Raw genomic sequence first — 16,398 nt, 5'->3', positions numbered from 1 at the left:
TTCGCTTCTCGCTCGCCAGCACCCGAGCCAGGATGAACTCACTCTACACGCTGGCCCTACGCCAGTCCTCGTCCCTCTCAACCGACATCGCCCAACTCTCCTCCCTCTACTCGTCCCCCTCCGCTCCTCCCGCATCCGCCGCCTCCCTCAACGGCCAGATCAACGCCTCGCTCGCGGCGCTCGATCGAACAGTCGATGACTATGAAGCGATGGCAAGGAGAGAGATTGTAGAGGCCAAGAAGGAGAAGGCGTTGAGTCGGGTTGCGCGGTTTAGGGAGGAGTATGCCGAGTTGAGGAAGGAGTATGAGCGGGTCAAGCAGAGAGGGAACGAGTTGGTGCGTGCGGCGTTTACCCTCCTTCCGACGGAACCCTCGCTGATCGCCTCCCGGCGCCCGCAGAAAGCATCCACGGACCGATCCGAACTCTTCGCCGCCTCCTCCTCATCCGCCTCTCCCTCCCTCTCCCAACCCTACGCCACCTCCCGCCACACCTCCTCTACCTCCTACTCGCGCGCCGGGCCCTCCACCTCCCTCTCCGCCCCTCCTCCCTCAGACGTCTCAATCCAAATCGGCACGCCCTCGTCCTCCTCCTCCGGCTTCCAACCCAACTCGCCCTATCCTAACTCTCCCTACGACGCACGGACGAACCATGCGCTGAGGGAACACGATTTCTTGGGACAGACGGGCGCGGCGTTGGACGGGTATTTGGCGCAAGGGCAGGCTGTGTTGGGCAACTTGGCTAGTCAGAGGGACGTCTTGAAGGGTGCGTCTCCCCTTCACTTTCTCCATCTCTCTTGACGGGTATTCACGCGGAGTTGCGAGGGGGGCAAAGGCACCCAACGCCGCCTCCGCTCAGCAGCCAACACCCTCGGCCTCTCACGCTCGACAATCACCTTCATTGAGCGCCGGACAAAAGAGGATTGGTATGTTCTTGTGATTGGAGGCGCGTTGACGCTGGTGGGGATGTGGATGATCTTGAAGTACTTTGGGTGAGCGGGAAGGTGGAGTGGAGTGAGGAGGGCGTTGGGCGTGCTGTAACGAGCTAGTTCGTGTGCTCTCGACGTAGACTGGATACGAGAGAGACTCGCCCGGCCACGCAAGCAGCGACGAAGGAGTCGAGCAACCTACTTGTCGCTCGCTCGCCGGATTCAACGCGTCCCTACGACCTCGCCACTTCCGTTCGCAAAGTCTGACATGCCGTCTCGCAGTCCCTCGACCTCTCGTCGCAGTCGCCGTCGGTACTGCCAAACTCCTTGCGTTGCGATCTTCGTTATGTACAACCGCCTCCCCCTCCATCTCTCGCTTCTCCTTGGCTTTGTCCCGTCTTCCCGCTCGTTCCTTTCATGCGGGCGTCTTCTTCTGCAACTGCGGCTGGTCTGACGAAGCCTTTTGCGTAATAGGCGGCTTGAGGGGATCTGTCCCTCCCAAATCCCAGCGTCAGCTCCTCCCTCTCCCTCTCCAAAGTAAATCGAGAGACGTACCCTCGGTCTTCGCACTCTTCCACCACACCGCCCCTCCACCCACCGCCAGTGCCGCGGCCAACACAATCTTCATCGAGTTGTCCTGCGCCTTTCCACCGAGGTCCTTCGCTCCGTCTGCGATGGGTTGGGAGGTCGAGCCGCCTACTGAAGCGTAGGTGCGGCGGGACTGTCCGACGCGAGGGGCGTTAGTGGGGAGAGAGGGAGGGAGGGAGGAGGAAGCGGGGACGGACGAGTGCGCGGGACGAGAGGAGTGTGGTGCGCAGAGTTGGGGCGAGCATGGTCATTGGACTTGCGTCGTTTGTGAGCGTGTGAGAGAGTAACAAAGACGAAGGAAGAGCGAGAGAGGGCAGACGAGCGAGTGAGGTCAGTGCCTCTGGTCGTCGAGCCCGTCAGATTGAGAAGGCCAACGTCAATCCCCTCTCTCTCTCTCGTGTGCATCGTAGAAGACAGCAAAACACACTTCTATTCGTGCAATAGATGGACCATACGCAGAGAGAGAGAGACCGACAAAACCGTGAGAGAGGAGGAGATGACGAACGCAGAAGTCTAACTCGTCCCTCCTCAGGCAACCACCTTCTCTCCCTCACCGTGCGTCCTCTCCCTACTCCTACTCTCCCTCCTCCTCGTTCCCTGCCTACTCAACACCCTCTCATCATTCACCTCCGCCCTCGCCAACTCAAGCAACCCCCCGAGGTCGCGCGGGCCCGTGAAAGTCTTGCGGCCTTGGAAGAGCCAGGTGATGAGGGAGAGGATGAAGACGATGCCCATTACGGCGACGGCGTAGTCTGCGTGCCGAGACGAGCGGGGCAAAGTCAATTTCCGCCGGTACATAAGAGGAAGGAGAGGGGACGCGGAACGCACTCATGCTCGACCCAGTCGGCTTCGCCTCGGGCGGGAACAAGAAGAACACAGTCGTCATAGCCGTGAATGCGACGGCGACGACATTCGCGACGGGTCCGAGGATCGGTCCGAGCGTCCAAGTTGGGCTCGGGAAGGATTCCGGTCGGAGGAGGTGGCGGCCTCGGGTGAGGAGGAGGAGGATGGGGATTATGTAGGAGATGTTGAGGAGTACGACCGAGACGGAGAGGATGGCGTTGAATGCGGCCGAGGAGCCAAAGTCTGTCCACGCCGTACCGTACCGTCGTCAGCTCAGCCCGCGCGAGGAAGGAGGGAGAGCGAGAGCGACGCACAAATGAGCGCAAAGATCTCGACCCAAGCCGCAACGAACAAGACCGCGCGAACAGGCACGCCCGTCTTCGGGTCCGCTTTGCCAAAGAAGCCCGAGAACGGCAAGCCCTCGTCGCGCGCAAACGCAAAGACCTGACGACTCGCCGCGCACAAGATCCCCTGCGCCGCAAACTCCATCGACACGAGCGGGAAGACCTGCAAGCAGATCGATCCGGCGACGTTTCCCGTGGCTTGGTAGATGGTCGCCAGGAGCGATCCGGCGGTCGAGGTGATTGCGGTTGCGGGGTCGCGCATGACGAACAAGAGGGCGAGGAGGAGGACCCAGGACGAGCCGGCGCCGATGCAGACTGCCGCGATCATGGCGCGCGGGACGTTCTTGTGAGGTTCGGGGATCTCTTCGACCATGTGCGAGAGGGCGTCGATGCCGATCAGGCCGAACGAGGACTGGAGTAACCCGAGGATGAAGGCGATGCCGCTGCGCACACCGATCCATCAGTCCTGAACCATCAAGCACTCGAGACGGAGGAAACACGCACTTGGGGAACCCAGTCTCGTTGATGAGCGTGCCGAAGACGTACGAAGCCGACTGGAAGTTCGGGGCCGAAGTCGCGAGGCAGACGATGAGGATGACGGTTGCGCCGGCGAGGGACCAGATGATGGCGGCCGAGTTGATGAGAGGGAGGAGGCGCGAGCCGTAGATGTTGATGAATGTCGCGATGACCTGCGCACGGGCGCGTCAGTGCTGGCGAGAGGTGCGAGTGAAGGAGGTGCACGCACGATGAAGCCGGTGTAAATGACAAAGGTCTGCGAGAGGAGCGCAAGTCAGTCAAGTCGCCTCGAGGAGAAGAAAGCTCGACGGCGCACCTGATACGGCTGACTCGCAAACTCTTCATGCGACAGTCCATACATCCCCAACAACAGCGCCGCCGCCAAACTCCCCGTCGTAGCCGTGAGCGTAACCCAACCCGCGCACGCCAACCAGCCCGTAACCCAGCTGATTTGGGGAGCCCAGGACAAGGGAGCGAGGATGTGCGACATGTGGTATGGACCGCCGGAGGTTGGGAATACGTGGACGATTTCGGCGAGAGAGGCGGCGGTCGCGAGGTTGCCGATGAAGGAGACGCAGAGACCCCAGCTGCGAGCGCGAGGCGAAAGTCAGCGGGTGTTCGGTTGGAGGAGGCGGAGGGACGCACAGCATGGCGACGGGTCCGCCGGAGGGAAGAACGATGCTCAAGGACGAAGCCATGGCGGTCCACGAGTTCCTTGCGAGCGAGGAAGCGAGAGGGAGTCAGTTCGCGGGAAACAGGACGTCGTTCTGCGCCGCACTCACAAGACGCAGTACGCCAACCCGATCAAGGAGAGCATGGAGAAGTTCTTGAGCTGTCCACTGCGGGTATTCAAAGGGATGATATCAGCCCATCAGTTCGCACGGACTGGGACAAGCTCTCCGAGTACGCACTGGTTCTGCTCGTGCTTGGTGACCTGGTTGATGGTCTCGTGCGTGTAGTGCTTCTCTCCGTCGGTCGTGGTGCTGCCGCCCTTCATGGGAGTGGACGCCTGGATGGACGAGGCAGAGTGGACGCTGGTCGGCCTCGAGGCGAGGTGGCGCTGAGGAGCGGGCGCCGTCGTGGGAGTAGCCATATCCTGCGAGTCCAGTACAGTCTAAGCGATAAGCCCCACTAGCACAAGGCAGAGAGTGTTGTCGGAGAGGGAAGAGGAAAATCGACAGAGCGCCCCGGCCTCCGCTGCAGGCGCGAGAAAACGTTTTCCAACGGGACCAATCCGAGGCTCCGCATCATTTTTAGCTCACACGAGTGGTGCCAAATGTCCGGGCGCAGCTTCGATTGGAATGGGCGGCTGTTCTTTGGCGAGCCGCGCTTCGACGGCGGACGGGCTCGACTGGTCGCTGTGAGATGTGAGGAGCACCAGCTCACAACGAGGGGGATCAGCCGCAACCCGGACTTCCCCAGTGGCGAGATAAGGACTGCTCCCTCGCTCGCGAACGAAGGAGGGACCCTTTCTCCAGCTCGAGTCTTACTGTCTGCAGCCGCCGAATGTTCCCGCCCGTGGACTCATTGCGAGAATGCGAGTTGCAGAACGGAACACGCGAGTTTCAGCAGATCCCGGAAGGTCCCTCCGCCATCCCGTTCAAGCGCAACGCTTCGCTTCGCTTCTCGACGGCAAAGGATCGTGGGACGAGCGAGCGTGCAATCTCGTGGGGGATTCGTGCTGCTCGTGCGGAGTCGGGGCGTACAATCTCTCCGGGGCCTCCTCCTTCACTCTCGCTTCTCCTGCTCCATCCGAGAGGAAAAAAACCGCCTTCTCGATAGCACCCCTCCTCGCCTCGCTAACGCTCGTCTCGCTCCTCGTCACTACTAGTCGTCTCGCCGCTATCGTAGTCCGGAGAACAGGTACAAGCGCGCAGGTGGCAGCGGGCTAGGTCGATTCCTATCGCCGTCAGCGAGGGTGGGCGAAGGAGAGGGAGTTGGAGCGAGTGAAAGGCGAGTGAGGAGGGTGGAGCGCGAGGGGAGAGGGAGGGAGAGGAAGGTGGGGTGAGGACGAGCGAGGGCGCCTCGAAGCTGGGAGAAGAGGGAGGCGAGGACGAGTCGGTTGTCGCGCGCGTGTCGGACTCGTCTTCGACGCCGTCGTAACGCCGCACTGCCTCGTCCGTCCCGCAAGTCGCAAACACCGCATAGACGACCACGAGCGACACTTGCGCCTTCGCTGCTCCGCCTCCTCCTCCTGCGAGACGTTTCCCACCCTTTGCAGCGAAAGTCTTCCTCCTCTTAAGCTCGACCGGTCGGGAGTTTGAGCGCGGCGAGCAGGTAGAGCTGGATGAGGCGGTCGAGAGGGGAGGAAGCGGTTCACTGGACGAGCGGAGCAGGGTCGGAAACGACTTTTCGGGTGCGCTAGGGCTTCGAGAGGCTGTAGAGCGGGTGAGAGGCATCGTTCGCGTCGTGAGAACGAGCGGCGGGAAGGACAAGAGGTGGAGATGAGCCTGCAAAGGAGGGAGGGTCAGGGTAGGACGAAGAACGAGGGTGCGAGGGGGGACTCACTTCGTTCGGAGCGGGTCTGGCGGTGCAGCAGGCGATTTTAGCATCATTGGAGAGTGTGTGAGAGTACAGGCGCAGCATCCGAGCGCAGCGTTGAAGCTCGAGTGGCTTCATCGCCTTCGAGGAGGACGAGCGAGGACAGCCAGAGCGCAACGGCATGGCGCGAAGCCGGACGCGTTCGAGCAGGACTCTAGAGCGACAGTAAGCATCCTGCGCGGTCGAAACAAGCCCATACGAGTGGTGAGTGAGCGACACGCTGCAACTCCTCCTCGACGCCTCTCTCCTCCTGACCGTCCGCTCACCTTTGCTCAAACTCGCTCGAGGCTGTTCGGATCAGGCTCACACGCACGAAAGACTGCGACCACGATGCAGACCGCCCCGTCCGTGCCCGACTCGGCCATCACCCTCGTCCCCCTCACGCTCGACACGACCCCCCTCTGCGCCTCGCCCATCAACCTCGGGCCCTCCGCTCCTTCGTCCTTCACTCCTGCGGACCTCCAACCGCTCAACGAACTCGCCCGCGTCCTCCTAACAGCCACCAATCCCGCGGTCGTCTTCCCCCCTCCGCCCCAGCCCGTTCCGAACAAACGCAGCGTCGAGATCGCGAAAGCGAAAGAAGCAGGGAACGCAGCTTTCAAAGCCGGAGACTGGGGGAACGCAGTCAAGCTCTACACTATCTCGGCAGAGATGGCGGCTAGCAGGCCGGTTTTCGAGGCGAGCGTGTACGCGAGGGACGAGTTGAGCCTCGCGTTGTGTAACAGGAGCGCGGCGTACCTCGGTGCGGGGGAGAACGTGAATGCGCTCGTGGATGCCGAGGCGGTCATTCAGCTCAAGAGGCCGTGGATCAAGGGGCACTTCAGGAAGGGAAAAGCGCTTGCGGCGATGGGCAGGCTCGAGGAGGCGAGGGAGGCGTACCTCCTTGGTTTGCAGTTTGATCCGACCGCAGAGGTGCGCCCGTATGCCTTTCCTTCTCGACGAACGAGCGAAACTAACCCTTGCTCGCTCGCTCGCTCGCCTCGCAGGACCTGCATCAAGCCGTCAAGGAACTCGAGGAGCAGCTGCGACAACGACAAGCCTCTCGCAAGACGGACGAGAAGACTGCCTAGCCGCCTCTCCACGCAGTTGTAGACACTTTTCGCATCCGCCGTCCTTCGCCTTGTTGTAACGAGTACCTTCTCTCGCTTGACGGTCACTGAACGAGAAACAGTCAACGGTGAGTGCACAGAGAACAACATTCCTATCTACGAGCAGCCTATGTACGTTTCTTTCAAGGCGAGAGGGAAGTCTAGGGAGAACACGCGCGCATCTATCGTCGCTTCTTCGCCTCCTTGATAATCTTGATCGCTTCCTCCGCTGCAAGCACACAACACAATCAGTACCCCTCCCTTCAACACGAGAGAGAGACGAAAACGCAAACTCACTACACTCAGCCCCGTGCCGGAACAACCTCAACTTGACTTCCTTCGGCAACAACCTCTCGGCGTCCGCAACACGCTTGTAGAACGCCTCGACCGCCGCAGGGGTTCCTTGTTCGGGTCTTGTCGGTGGCGGAGAGGGACGGAGAGGGTTGTTGGGTGAGAGTGCGTCGGAGAAGGGGTCGTCTGTGAGGGCGAGCGGGTCGGCGGGTTCGGAGCGCGGTGTGGAGGGGGCAGAGGAGAGAGCCGAGCCGCGGGTGGGCGAGGAGGCGCGAGATGAGGTGGGCGAACGGAAGACGTTGAATGGCGAAGACCGTGTTCGACCGCCCATCCCCGGCCGAGTCGGCGTGCTCGGCTCGCGCCCGCTCGTCTTGAGCGTAACTTCACTCCCGCTCGTCCTTCTCACCGGAACAGGCCGCTCGTGCGACCCATCCCACTGGCCCGGCAAATCAGGCATCTCGCTGAACGGGCGGTCGTCCGCTCCGTGTTCAGCCGAGAACCGCGCCTTCTCCTCGTCGACGAGACTGGCGAGGTCTGACGCGGACTGCGAGTGGCGCCAGCGGAGTTTGGGCGGAGCGAGCGGCGTCGAGGGAGTCTCGGTCGAAGCAGCGGGATCAGCGACGGGCGTTGCGAGCGAGTCTGCTCGTCGGGCTGATTTGTAGGTCGCGTAGGAGACGGCTGGCTCAGAGCGCTGAGGAGTGAAAGGGGTGGTGACATCGCGGATGAAGATGGCGAGGACGTTCTGCGGGTACTGCGAGGCGAGCGAGCGGTACAGCTCGAGGTCTTGCTCGCCCGAGTCGCCGATGAGGAGGAACCTGCGCAGTAACCGTGTGAGGCCCCTTGACGCTTCACGTGGAAGAAGACACGAACGCACTGCGATTCTGGGAACTCCTTGAGGATGGCCTCGACGTTCGCTCGTTTCCTCTGGCCCGGTTCCTCCCACAACTTGGCCAGCGCGCTACTCGCACCTCCATACTCCTTGAGTGTGCAACTCCCGCCTGGGAAGCCCGCCATGACGAGAAACGACCTGACGACCGGCCAGAGCTCCCAGGGCGAGTTGCTGACGTAGTGGAAGTGGCAGCCGAGGGTCTGCATCTGTTGGTACCACGACGCCATGCCGGGCACGCGGATCTCGTACAGCTCGCGGACGAAGACGTTCCGGAAGATCGTCTTGGTGCCCTTGAGCACTTCCGTCCACTGTCGACCGGTCTCGCAAGGTCAGCACGTCTCGGCCAAGGAAGCGAGACCGCGAGCGCACCTTTATCGTATCGTCGACGTCGCTGACAACCCTGACACCGCTTCCCGCGCCGCCGTCGCCCTGGATCGCCACACCCAGCTCGACCTCGTCCTCAGCCGTCGGTTTCGCCTGCGCATACCCTCCCCCTCCGCCCACACTCGCCGCCGCCCCCGCATTCGACCACGAATCCGCCGTCGAGACGCCTCCATCAGGCTCGAGCAACTCCGCCACGACCCTGACCTTGAGCTGGTCCATCCCGCCCTCTCCACCCGGATGCGGCGCAGACCCAACAATCTCCAACCACTTCTTCAGCTCTTTCCCACCGACACTCATGCGGGTCCTGAATCCTCCACCGGGGGCGACAGTCGCCACGACTTTCGTAGCGAGCGCTCCGTCCCAAAGTTGTCCGCCTTTGAGCGCGGGGTAGATCGAGATACGGACTTTTCGAGCGGCGAGCTTCTGGCCGAAGAAGGGGAGGAGACGGGTGTGGAGGTTCGTGTGTAGGCGGGGGAGGTCGGCGGGTGAAGAAGGGAGGGTGAAGGGTTGAGGCCAGGCTTCGGGCGGAAGAGCGGAAGAGGCAGAGGCGCGGGTAGGCGAGTTGGCACGCGAAGAGGCACGGGAGGAGGCGCGCGAAGAGGCGACGGACGAGGTGGCGGACGAAGCGCGCGAGTGCTTCGAGTCGCGGTCCTTCTTGCCGACGAAACCGAAGGTCGCGCTTCGCAGGCCGGGAGACTTCGGTGGCGGGTGCGTCGCAGAGGAAGGCGAGCTCGGTACAGATGGCGAGCGCAGAGCCGAGATGGCTTTGGCCGGCCCGCCCAACTTCGATGGCGGTATCTCGATGCGGACGTGAGGGCGACGGTTCAGCTTGGCGGGTGTCGGGAGGATTTTCTCATCCTCAGGCGAGCGCGATGCCGTCGGAGGAGCAGTCGAGGCGTGCGCGGGATGGGGAGGGTCATGAGGCGGTATAGGATGCGCCGCATCCTGCGCAAAGCTGGCAGCGGTTGGACTGCGCATCTTTTCCTCAGCCGACATCTCGCTCGGCTCGTCCGTCAACTCTTTCCCCTCGACAGCCTCGACTGCCGCGCCCGCCAGCTCGTCCTTCGCATCCCGATCGTCACTCCGCCCACCTACCTCGAGCAACTTGTCCATGACGCTCGGGTCGTCGATCGCGACGTCTCGCATGCTGCTGTCGATACTCGCAACCGACCCGAGGGCGACATCTGGCGCGACTGACGGAGCGAGGTTGGGCGGGATCTTGGGCAGGGCGGCGAAGGATTTGGCGAGGGCGTAGAAGATGCGTTGGGAGCGCGAGGCTTGGGAGAGGGGACGTTGTCGGTATGCGTAGCCGTGTACGAGGACGTCGAGGACGAGAGCGGGTTCAGCGACGTCGTGAGGAGCGGGTTGGAGCGTTGCCCACTGCGAACGGGGCGAGCGTTAGCGTATCTGGTCGCTCTTCGAGGAAAGCGCCACGCACTCCTGGAAAGCACACGATCCGTTCTTCGTCAATGTCGTCCGTCAAGAGCGCCTTGCCCTTGCCCTTTGACGGCGTCCCCGTCGCGCTGCTCGAAGCGGTCGCAACAGGCGCTGCGTTCGTGCTAAAGTAGCTGCCAATACCCGCCGCCCACTTGCCCGTCCTGCTCTCTGTCGGACTACCCGGCGGTGTCATCCCTCGCGACCTCATCCCGCCCGACGCAAGTGAAGGCTCCGCAAACTCTCCCTGGACCTGCCTCGTCCTGAGCGCCCTCTTCGGCGGGGCGACGACCCTCTCCTGCGTCGCCCAATTCGACTCTGTGTGCCCTCCAGCACCCGCACCGTTCGCCTGCTGCTGCTGCGCGTAGTACGCGTCTTTCAAATTGGCGAGTTTCCCAGCAGCCGACTCCTTCGCCGACTCGAGCCTGGGTGAGACGAACTCGCTCGTCTGCGATGCGAGTTTGTTGACTTTTGCGAGTGCGCGTGCGCGGAACATGGACGAGGAGGAGGACGACGACGAGGTCGAGGCGAAGTGCGAGGTGGGGAGGGAGTCGGGGCGCGCGGCGGGAGGAGGGCGGCGCGGCGGTAGCGGTGGAGGAGGCTGCGGCATCAGTCGCCGCACTGTTAGACGGGCCAGTCGAGCAACAGCGCGGAGTCAAGCGAGCGGGTCGAGGTGAGGAGGACCCGGTTGACGCAGTGCCCTTCTCCTCCTCACCGCACCGCTTCTTCCGGCTCAATGAGCTCGTAGACCTCGCTGGAGATGCTATTCGAGCCGGTCTAGCAGGACGATGCCGCCCCTGCGGCTTTGTGGCCGCACTCCTCCTCGTTCGCCGATTCTCATCATTGTGACGGAGCCGAATCACGACAGCTTCGTGCGGGAGGGGTGGCAAAGGCTGCAGGATGGCCTGTGATCATGTCAGAGACGTACGACGACGCTTGCGAGCCATCGGCTGCGACGCGACCCGGAGGCGGCCTCCACCAGCCGCCAGTTGCCGCGACGGCTCTCTTCCTCGCGGTCCTCACGCTCTCTCTCTTGCTCTGCCACTTCTTGCTACCGCTACAGTCAACCAGCACAGACTTTTTGCGTCCACCCAGACAGCCAGCTCGCGCCCGACTGACACCTGCACCTCCGCCGACTGTGCTCACGATCGCGACTCGCGGGCGGCTCAGACGAGATGGTCGCACCGAACACGGCGCTGGAGAACGTCTTTGGGACACTGGGAGCAGTATGCTGGTCGATCCAGCTCGTCCCGCAAATCGTACGTCCCTTCCGCTCTTGCCGTCGGTCCAGGCTAACGAGTTCTTTCGCCTCGCAGTGGAAGTCCTGGCGGAAGAAGGACACGGCGGGGTTGTCGACGGGAATGATGTTGATTTGGTTCGTTTCGGGCATCTGGCTCGGAGCGTACTGGTTAGTCGCGCTTGCAGCAGGTCCTGTGAGCTTCCGAGCTGACCTTCGCCGCCTTCGTCTCGCGTAGCTACACCTCCGGCCTCTCCGTTCCCCTGGTCGTACAGTGCGTTCCCCTGTCCCTCGATTCTCGCCATACTGAGTCTCAGACCCGGCATCTTGACCCAAACGTCGCGCAGACCCCAAGCCTTCTGTCTCTTCTCCGCGATCGCCTGGGCGCAATGCCTCGTCTACGACAGCAAGTGGAAGACCTGGAAGGCTGTCAGCATTGCCACCTTTGTCTGCGCTCTGGCGGCCGGAATCGAGGCGGCATTGATCTTTGGGACTAAGGTGCGCAAGAGCTTGTCCTCCCCGACTCTCCGCCTCTGATCTGACCCGCTCGACACGCAGGCCCTACAAGACCGCGGTAACAACAAGATGAACCAAGCGCTGGGCATCATTGCCGCCGTGTTCATCGTTGCTGGCCTCCTTCCCCAGGTCCGTCGCCTCCCTCCCCTTCTCCCGCCTCCCCACTCACCCATCTCTCATACGCGCAGTACTGGGAAGTCTACAAATACCGCGCCGTAATCGGCATCTCCCTCGTCTTCCTCCTCGTCGACCTCCTAGGGGGAGTCTTCTCCTTCCTCTCACTCGTCTGGACGCCCCCTCCATTCGACACCCTCGCCTGCGTCTCATACTCGGGCGTTGTGGGGTTGGAAATTGGGATCTTCGTGTTGGCGGCGGTACTGAATCCGGGGTATTGGAGGAGGAAGAGGGAGGAGGAGGAGAGGAGGAAGTTGGAGGAGGGGACACTGGCGGCTGGTGAGGGCGAGGTGTCTGGCTCGGAGGAAAAGAAGCAAGTGGGAATGGGTCAACGGACGGATACAGGCGCGACGCTGGCATCTACGTCGGCGGAGGAAGGAGCGGCGGGCGAGAAGGTCGTGAGGACGATGAGTGAGGAGGAGCGGATACAGCGCGAGGCTGGGTTTGGGTGGTTGGGCGAGCAGGAGCATATTCCGCATCCGCATTTGCATCATCACCATCAGCAGCATGAGGCGGTAGACGGGCGGGCGTAGATTTGGTGGGACCTCGCAAGATATCTTATTCCTCGAGTTACGCGTTCTCGCTCGTAAGGCAGAGGCTGTCCTAGGAGACGAGCGCGTCGTGAGCACGGATACTGCAGTGCACAGCAATAGATACGATCGAACAGCCCAAAGAGTCACTCCCAAGTCCCGCTGTTCCCCTCGTCTCCTCTGCTTCTTCAAGTCAACGCGCTTCGTCTCCGTCCTCAAGAAACGCCTAGAGCACAGCCTTGGGCATGCGCTTCGAGGCTTGACGAACACCGAGGTCGGCCAGGACTGCGTGCGTGAGAAGGAAGGGCCGGGTCAACTCTGTCGTCTTTGAGCAGAAGGTGCGACAGCGCAAGCGTACCTTCGTCAGCACCGCCAAGGACGTTGTCGCTGGTAAGAAGAGACACAAAGATGGTCAGTGACGGGAACAGTGAGTCCTGAGGCGACAAGCAAGTCCCTCCTCGCCGCTCCATCGTCAAAACGACGAAAGTCGACGCACAACTTGTACGTGCGCTGATACTGCTCAATCAGCGCGCCCATCCCACCCTGCGTGATGCCCCTGCCTCCCCAAATCTGTACCGCCATGTCGGAAATTTCTTGCCCGCACCGCGCGAGGTAGTATTTGTTCAGCGCCATCGGGCCGGCGAGTTGGGCGGACTGTTCGGCGTAGGTCATCTTGGTCCTGCACGCCTCAGACGTCAGCTCGAAGTTGCGAAGTCCCCTCCTCCTCGAGACGCGAAAACGCACATCTGGTACGTCAAATGCTCCAACCAAGCCTGACCCGAATCGATCCTCGCAATCATCTGACCAAACTTCTGTCGGACGACGGCGTTGTCGATGAGGCGCTTTCCTTGCGACTTGCGCAGGTGGGCCCACTTCCAGGTTTCTTCGAAGACGAGGCGGGAGTAGCGTGCGATGCGGCAGTTGATGACCCAGCGCTCGTGGTTGACTGCGAGTGTGACGGCCCCGACGTCAGCCCACGGCACTTGAGGAAGAGGGAAAGACGAGCGAGACGCACAGTTCGAAAGGATGACCTTCAGCCCATTCCCCTCGCCTCCAAGCACATTCTCCACCGGCACCTTGGTCTTCTCGAAAAAGACATACGCCGTGCCAGCCGAAGGCGAGTAGGAAGTCTTGATCTTGCGCGTGTCGACCGTGTCGGCATCGCGCTCGATGAGCATCATCGTAAGCGATTTCGGGCCGGTGCGGACGGCGGTCATGAAGTAGTCGGAGAAGTGGCCGCTGCGAGACGGGCGAGCGTCAGGACGTCGTTCGACAAGAGGGTGGAGAGAAGAGGAGGAGGAGGACGCACTTGGTGATCCACTTCTTCATCCCGCTGACGATCCAGTACTTGCCGTCCTCGCTCAACGTCGCAGAAGTCGTGATACCCTGCACGTCCGAACCCGCATGCGGCTCAGAGATGGCGAGCGAGATGAACTTCTTGCCGCTGTCCCATCCAGATCGTCAGCTTGGGAGAGGCGGGAGGGAGGAAGGGGGACGCACGCGAGGATGTCGGGGAGGATTCGTTGGCGGAGCGGTTCGGGGGCAAAGTTGAGGATAGGAGGGAGACCAATGACCATTCCTGCCTGAAGACCTGCCATGTAGCCTGGCGCGCCGACGCGGCACATCTCTTGAACGCAGACGAGCTCGTGGAAGTAGTCGAAGTCTTCGCCCTTGACGGGCCCCGGTAACGTCTTGCCGTGCAGGTGGCGTCCTGCGTGTCGGTGGTTCAGTCAGTCCCCTTCACTCGCTCGCCAACGAGAATTTCCGAACGCACCCGGCCCCATGCGCATCGCGTGGATGTTCCACTCGTCGGTACCCATCAATTCGACGAGTTTCTGCGTCGGCCTCTCGCCGCTCAGCTCAAACTCGCGCGCCTCGGCCTTGACGTTCTCGTCGAAGAACTTGCGCATGGCCTTCTGCAGCCTGCGGTGCGAGTCCTTGAAGTAAGGGGACTTGTAACTCGGTACGAGCCAGGAGGGTTCGGCGTAGGGGACGGGACTGAGTTCGCCGTCGAGCGGGAGGACGTATTTGGTCGACGAGGCGGAGGCGGACGAGTCGAGTTTGCCGATGATGAGGCGCTGGTACTTTGCGAGGACCGAGGAGCGGTGCAGGCTGAAGAAGGCTTCGGAGGCGTCCTTGCCGGCGATGTCGGAGGCGAGGAGGACGCCCGCACCGCCAGGGTGGATGTCGGTGAAGCGGCTCAGGCTGAGGAGAAACGGTGTCAGCTCGCGGGTTTTCTCGTTCGAAAAGGGTCGGCACGCACTCGTACACGTCTCCGTTGACGACGATCCACAAGTCGCCCTCCTTGTTGTGCTGTGAGCGAGCGAGAGATGGGCCGGACACGAGTGAGCGGGGGTGGGTGCGAAGTGCGAGACGGCGGGTGTGCGCACCTCGCTGACCTGCTCGAGTGAGAAAGTGCGTGCTGCCATGTCGCCTGTGCGTGTCGGCTAGTCCAGCGAAGGAGCGAGCGGGCGAGGAGAGCGCGACGGAGAAAGAGGACTCTGCGGAGAACCCAATCGGCACGGCGCAACAACCCGGGCCGCCCGGTAAGCTCGACTTTGTATTCGACTAGTAAGGCTTTGTATTACTATTGCACATTAGTTAAAGAGCTACTCCTCCCGGGTAATCCGCCGGATGTCCACGGACGATCCCCTGTAGAACCCTCACAGTGCATCGAGTGCACGCCTGACAATTCCTGTAATCGCTTCGCACGCCACCTATACTTACTCCCAGCCCGCCCCGAGCAAGTTGTCACCGCTCACCTTCGACTTCATCACCGCGTCTCGCTCGCCTCGCCCTCTCACAACACCACCTCCAACTCACACCGCAACGATGGCACGCAGCAAGTCCAAGAAGGTCGAGGAGGAAGAAGAGTGTGCGTACCACGCTCCTCAAACGCGTGCCCGGGGTCGTCGAGCGGGCGAGGGAGACGCGTTTCTTGACGCCCTCGAGAGCGGGGACAAACACGCCCTCGCACGAGACTGACGGGCTCTTTCCGCTCACACAGACGAGGTCAACGAGATTCTCGACCACAAGCGCAAGGTGCGTCTCTCCCTGCTGCTCTCCTCGCCGACCCTGAACTTGTCCCCGCTCATCGCGTCTCTTTGCTTGGGTCCGTTGCGCCGTGCAGGGAAAGACGATGACTTACTACGTCTCGTGGGTGGGATACGACGAGGAAGACAACACCTGGGAGCCAGCCGCCAACTTCCAGTTCGTCCCATCCATCCCTTCCTTCCCTCGCCGCTGACCTTGCTTGGTTGGTTGTGCACGCAGCGCCCCGGACAAGATCGAGGCGTATTGGGACAGCTTGCCTGAGAGTAAGCAGGGTGATCGGCCTAAGGGACTTGGGTCGGGTGGTGGGAAGCGTAAGAGGAAAGAGGAGGAGCAAGAGGACGAGGAGGACAACGACGAGGAGGCTGCTGTGAAGAAGGTCAAGAAGGAGAAGAAGAGCAAGAAGAGTGTGAATGGGGGCGCTGCCAAGAAGAAGGTCAAGAAGGCGAAGGAGGAGCAGCCCGAGGAGGAGGAGGAGGGAGAGGACGAGCCGATTGGGTTTGGAGAAGTCGACCCCGACCGCGAGCTTGTCGAGTACGACTCGGTCGAAATCTTCTCCAAGGAGTCGTGGGAGGTGCGTCCCGTCCCCTCTCTCCTCTCTCCACCTCCCTTTCCTGACTTGCTTCGCCCATACGTCGCAGAAGGAGGACGTCACGATCGAGACGGTCGAGAGGGACGAAGACGGCAGCGTCAGGTGGAACGTCGTCTGGGAGGACGGGACCGCGAGCTGGATCCCCGGCGAGATCCTGCGGACCAAGTGCCCGCAGAAGATCATCACGTTCTACGAGGTGCGTCCGCATCATCCCGCTTCTTTTTGACGGTTGACTGATACAGCTTGGCGGGCGAGCAGGAACACCTCAAGTTCCGCGCGAGGAAGGACGAGGAGGAGGCGCAGGCCGGCGCAGAGGAAGAAGCAGAGAATTGACCTCTTGCCTCGTTCCCCTCCCCCCTACTCTCTCCGCTCGACTACCCTCTCACCCCTTCTCCATACCCGTAATCTCCCCCGCTTCGCTTTTCTCCCCTCTGCGCACTCGCTGCTGTCCTCGT

General features: G+C 61.9%; 8 protein-coding genes across 8 annotated transcripts; 4 read left to right on the top strand and 4 right to left on the bottom strand.

The window, feature by feature from the left end:
• Positions 1 to 32: 32 nt before the first annotated feature.
• RHTO_05976 (golgi SNAP receptor complex member 2) lies at positions 33 to 992 on the top strand (the record flags this gene model as incomplete). The annotated part of the gene is made up of 3 exons (XM_016419637.1): positions 33 to 335; positions 399 to 762; positions 832 to 992. The coding sequence occupies 3 exons, from the start codon at positions 33 to 35 to the stop codon at positions 990 to 992; spliced, it is 828 nt and encodes a 275-aa protein (XP_016269564.1).
• A 348-nt stretch (positions 993 to 1,340) lies between these two features.
• On the bottom strand, positions 1,341 to 1,758 carry RHTO_05975 (uncharacterized protein; the record flags this gene model as incomplete). Its single annotated transcript, XM_016419636.1, has 3 exons — positions 1,341 to 1,414; positions 1,481 to 1,646; positions 1,711 to 1,758. The coding sequence occupies 3 exons, from the start codon at positions 1,756 to 1,758 to the stop codon at positions 1,341 to 1,343; spliced, it is 288 nt and encodes a 95-aa protein (XP_016269563.1).
• A 283-nt stretch (positions 1,759 to 2,041) lies between these two features.
• Positions 2,042 to 4,309, bottom strand: RHTO_05974 (GABA permease; the record flags this gene model as incomplete). The annotated part of the gene is made up of 9 exons (XM_016419635.1): positions 2,042 to 2,265; positions 2,342 to 2,599; positions 2,671 to 3,143; positions 3,205 to 3,389; positions 3,446 to 3,472; positions 3,533 to 3,803; positions 3,862 to 3,930; positions 3,999 to 4,055; positions 4,128 to 4,309. 9 exons carry the CDS (start codon positions 4,307 to 4,309, stop codon positions 2,042 to 2,044), a joined length of 1,746 nt encoding a protein of 581 aa, XP_016269562.1.
• A 1,778-nt stretch (positions 4,310 to 6,087) lies between these two features.
• On the top strand, positions 6,088 to 6,827 carry RHTO_05973 (translocation protein SEC72; the record flags this gene model as incomplete). The annotated part of the gene is made up of 2 exons (XM_016419634.1): positions 6,088 to 6,669; positions 6,744 to 6,827. 2 exons carry the CDS (start codon positions 6,088 to 6,090, stop codon positions 6,825 to 6,827), a joined length of 666 nt encoding a protein of 221 aa, XP_016269561.1.
• A 200-nt stretch (positions 6,828 to 7,027) lies between these two features.
• RHTO_05972 (actin patch protein) lies at positions 7,028 to 10,453 on the bottom strand (the record flags this gene model as incomplete). The annotated part of the gene is made up of 5 exons (XM_016419633.1): positions 7,028 to 7,074; positions 7,143 to 7,951; positions 8,011 to 8,333; positions 8,395 to 9,789; positions 9,848 to 10,453. The coding sequence occupies 5 exons, from the start codon at positions 10,451 to 10,453 to the stop codon at positions 7,028 to 7,030; spliced, it is 3,180 nt and encodes a 1,059-aa protein (XP_016269560.1).
• A 565-nt stretch (positions 10,454 to 11,018) lies between these two features.
• Positions 11,019 to 12,303, top strand: RHTO_05971 (Cystinosin/ERS1p repeat protein; the record flags this gene model as incomplete). Its single annotated transcript, XM_016419632.1, has 6 exons — positions 11,019 to 11,102; positions 11,160 to 11,251; positions 11,319 to 11,354; positions 11,428 to 11,578; positions 11,639 to 11,725; positions 11,785 to 12,303. The coding sequence occupies 6 exons, from the start codon at positions 11,019 to 11,021 to the stop codon at positions 12,301 to 12,303; spliced, it is 969 nt and encodes a 322-aa protein (XP_016269559.1).
• Positions 12,304 to 12,526: 223 nt separating this feature from the next.
• RHTO_05970 (acyl-CoA dehydrogenase) lies at positions 12,527 to 14,729 on the bottom strand (the record flags this gene model as incomplete). Its single annotated transcript, XM_016419631.1, has 10 exons — positions 12,527 to 12,585; positions 12,659 to 12,687; positions 12,797 to 12,979; positions 13,045 to 13,246; positions 13,316 to 13,539; positions 13,610 to 13,744; positions 13,801 to 14,011; positions 14,075 to 14,505; positions 14,564 to 14,613; positions 14,691 to 14,729. The coding sequence occupies 10 exons, from the start codon at positions 14,727 to 14,729 to the stop codon at positions 12,527 to 12,529; spliced, it is 1,563 nt and encodes a 520-aa protein (XP_016269558.1).
• Positions 14,730 to 15,132: 403 nt separating this feature from the next.
• On the top strand, positions 15,133 to 16,276 carry RHTO_05969 (Chromo domain containing protein; the record flags this gene model as incomplete). Its single annotated transcript, XM_016419630.1, has 6 exons — positions 15,133 to 15,175; positions 15,308 to 15,342; positions 15,431 to 15,510; positions 15,574 to 15,925; positions 15,993 to 16,139; positions 16,202 to 16,276. 6 exons carry the CDS (start codon positions 15,133 to 15,135, stop codon positions 16,274 to 16,276), a joined length of 732 nt encoding a protein of 243 aa, XP_016269557.1.
• Between the last annotated feature and the right edge of the window lie 122 nt (positions 16,277 to 16,398).

Source organism: Rhodotorula toruloides (genome assembly GCF_000320785.1).
Source record: "Rhodotorula toruloides NP11 unplaced genomic scaffold Scaffold39, whole genome shotgun sequence".
NCBI lineage: Eukaryota > Fungi > Basidiomycota > Microbotryomycetes > Sporidiobolales > Sporidiobolaceae > Rhodotorula > Rhodotorula toruloides.
Note: the sequence above shows the minus strand (reverse complement) of the source record. Positions and strands in the feature narration are given on the sequence as shown.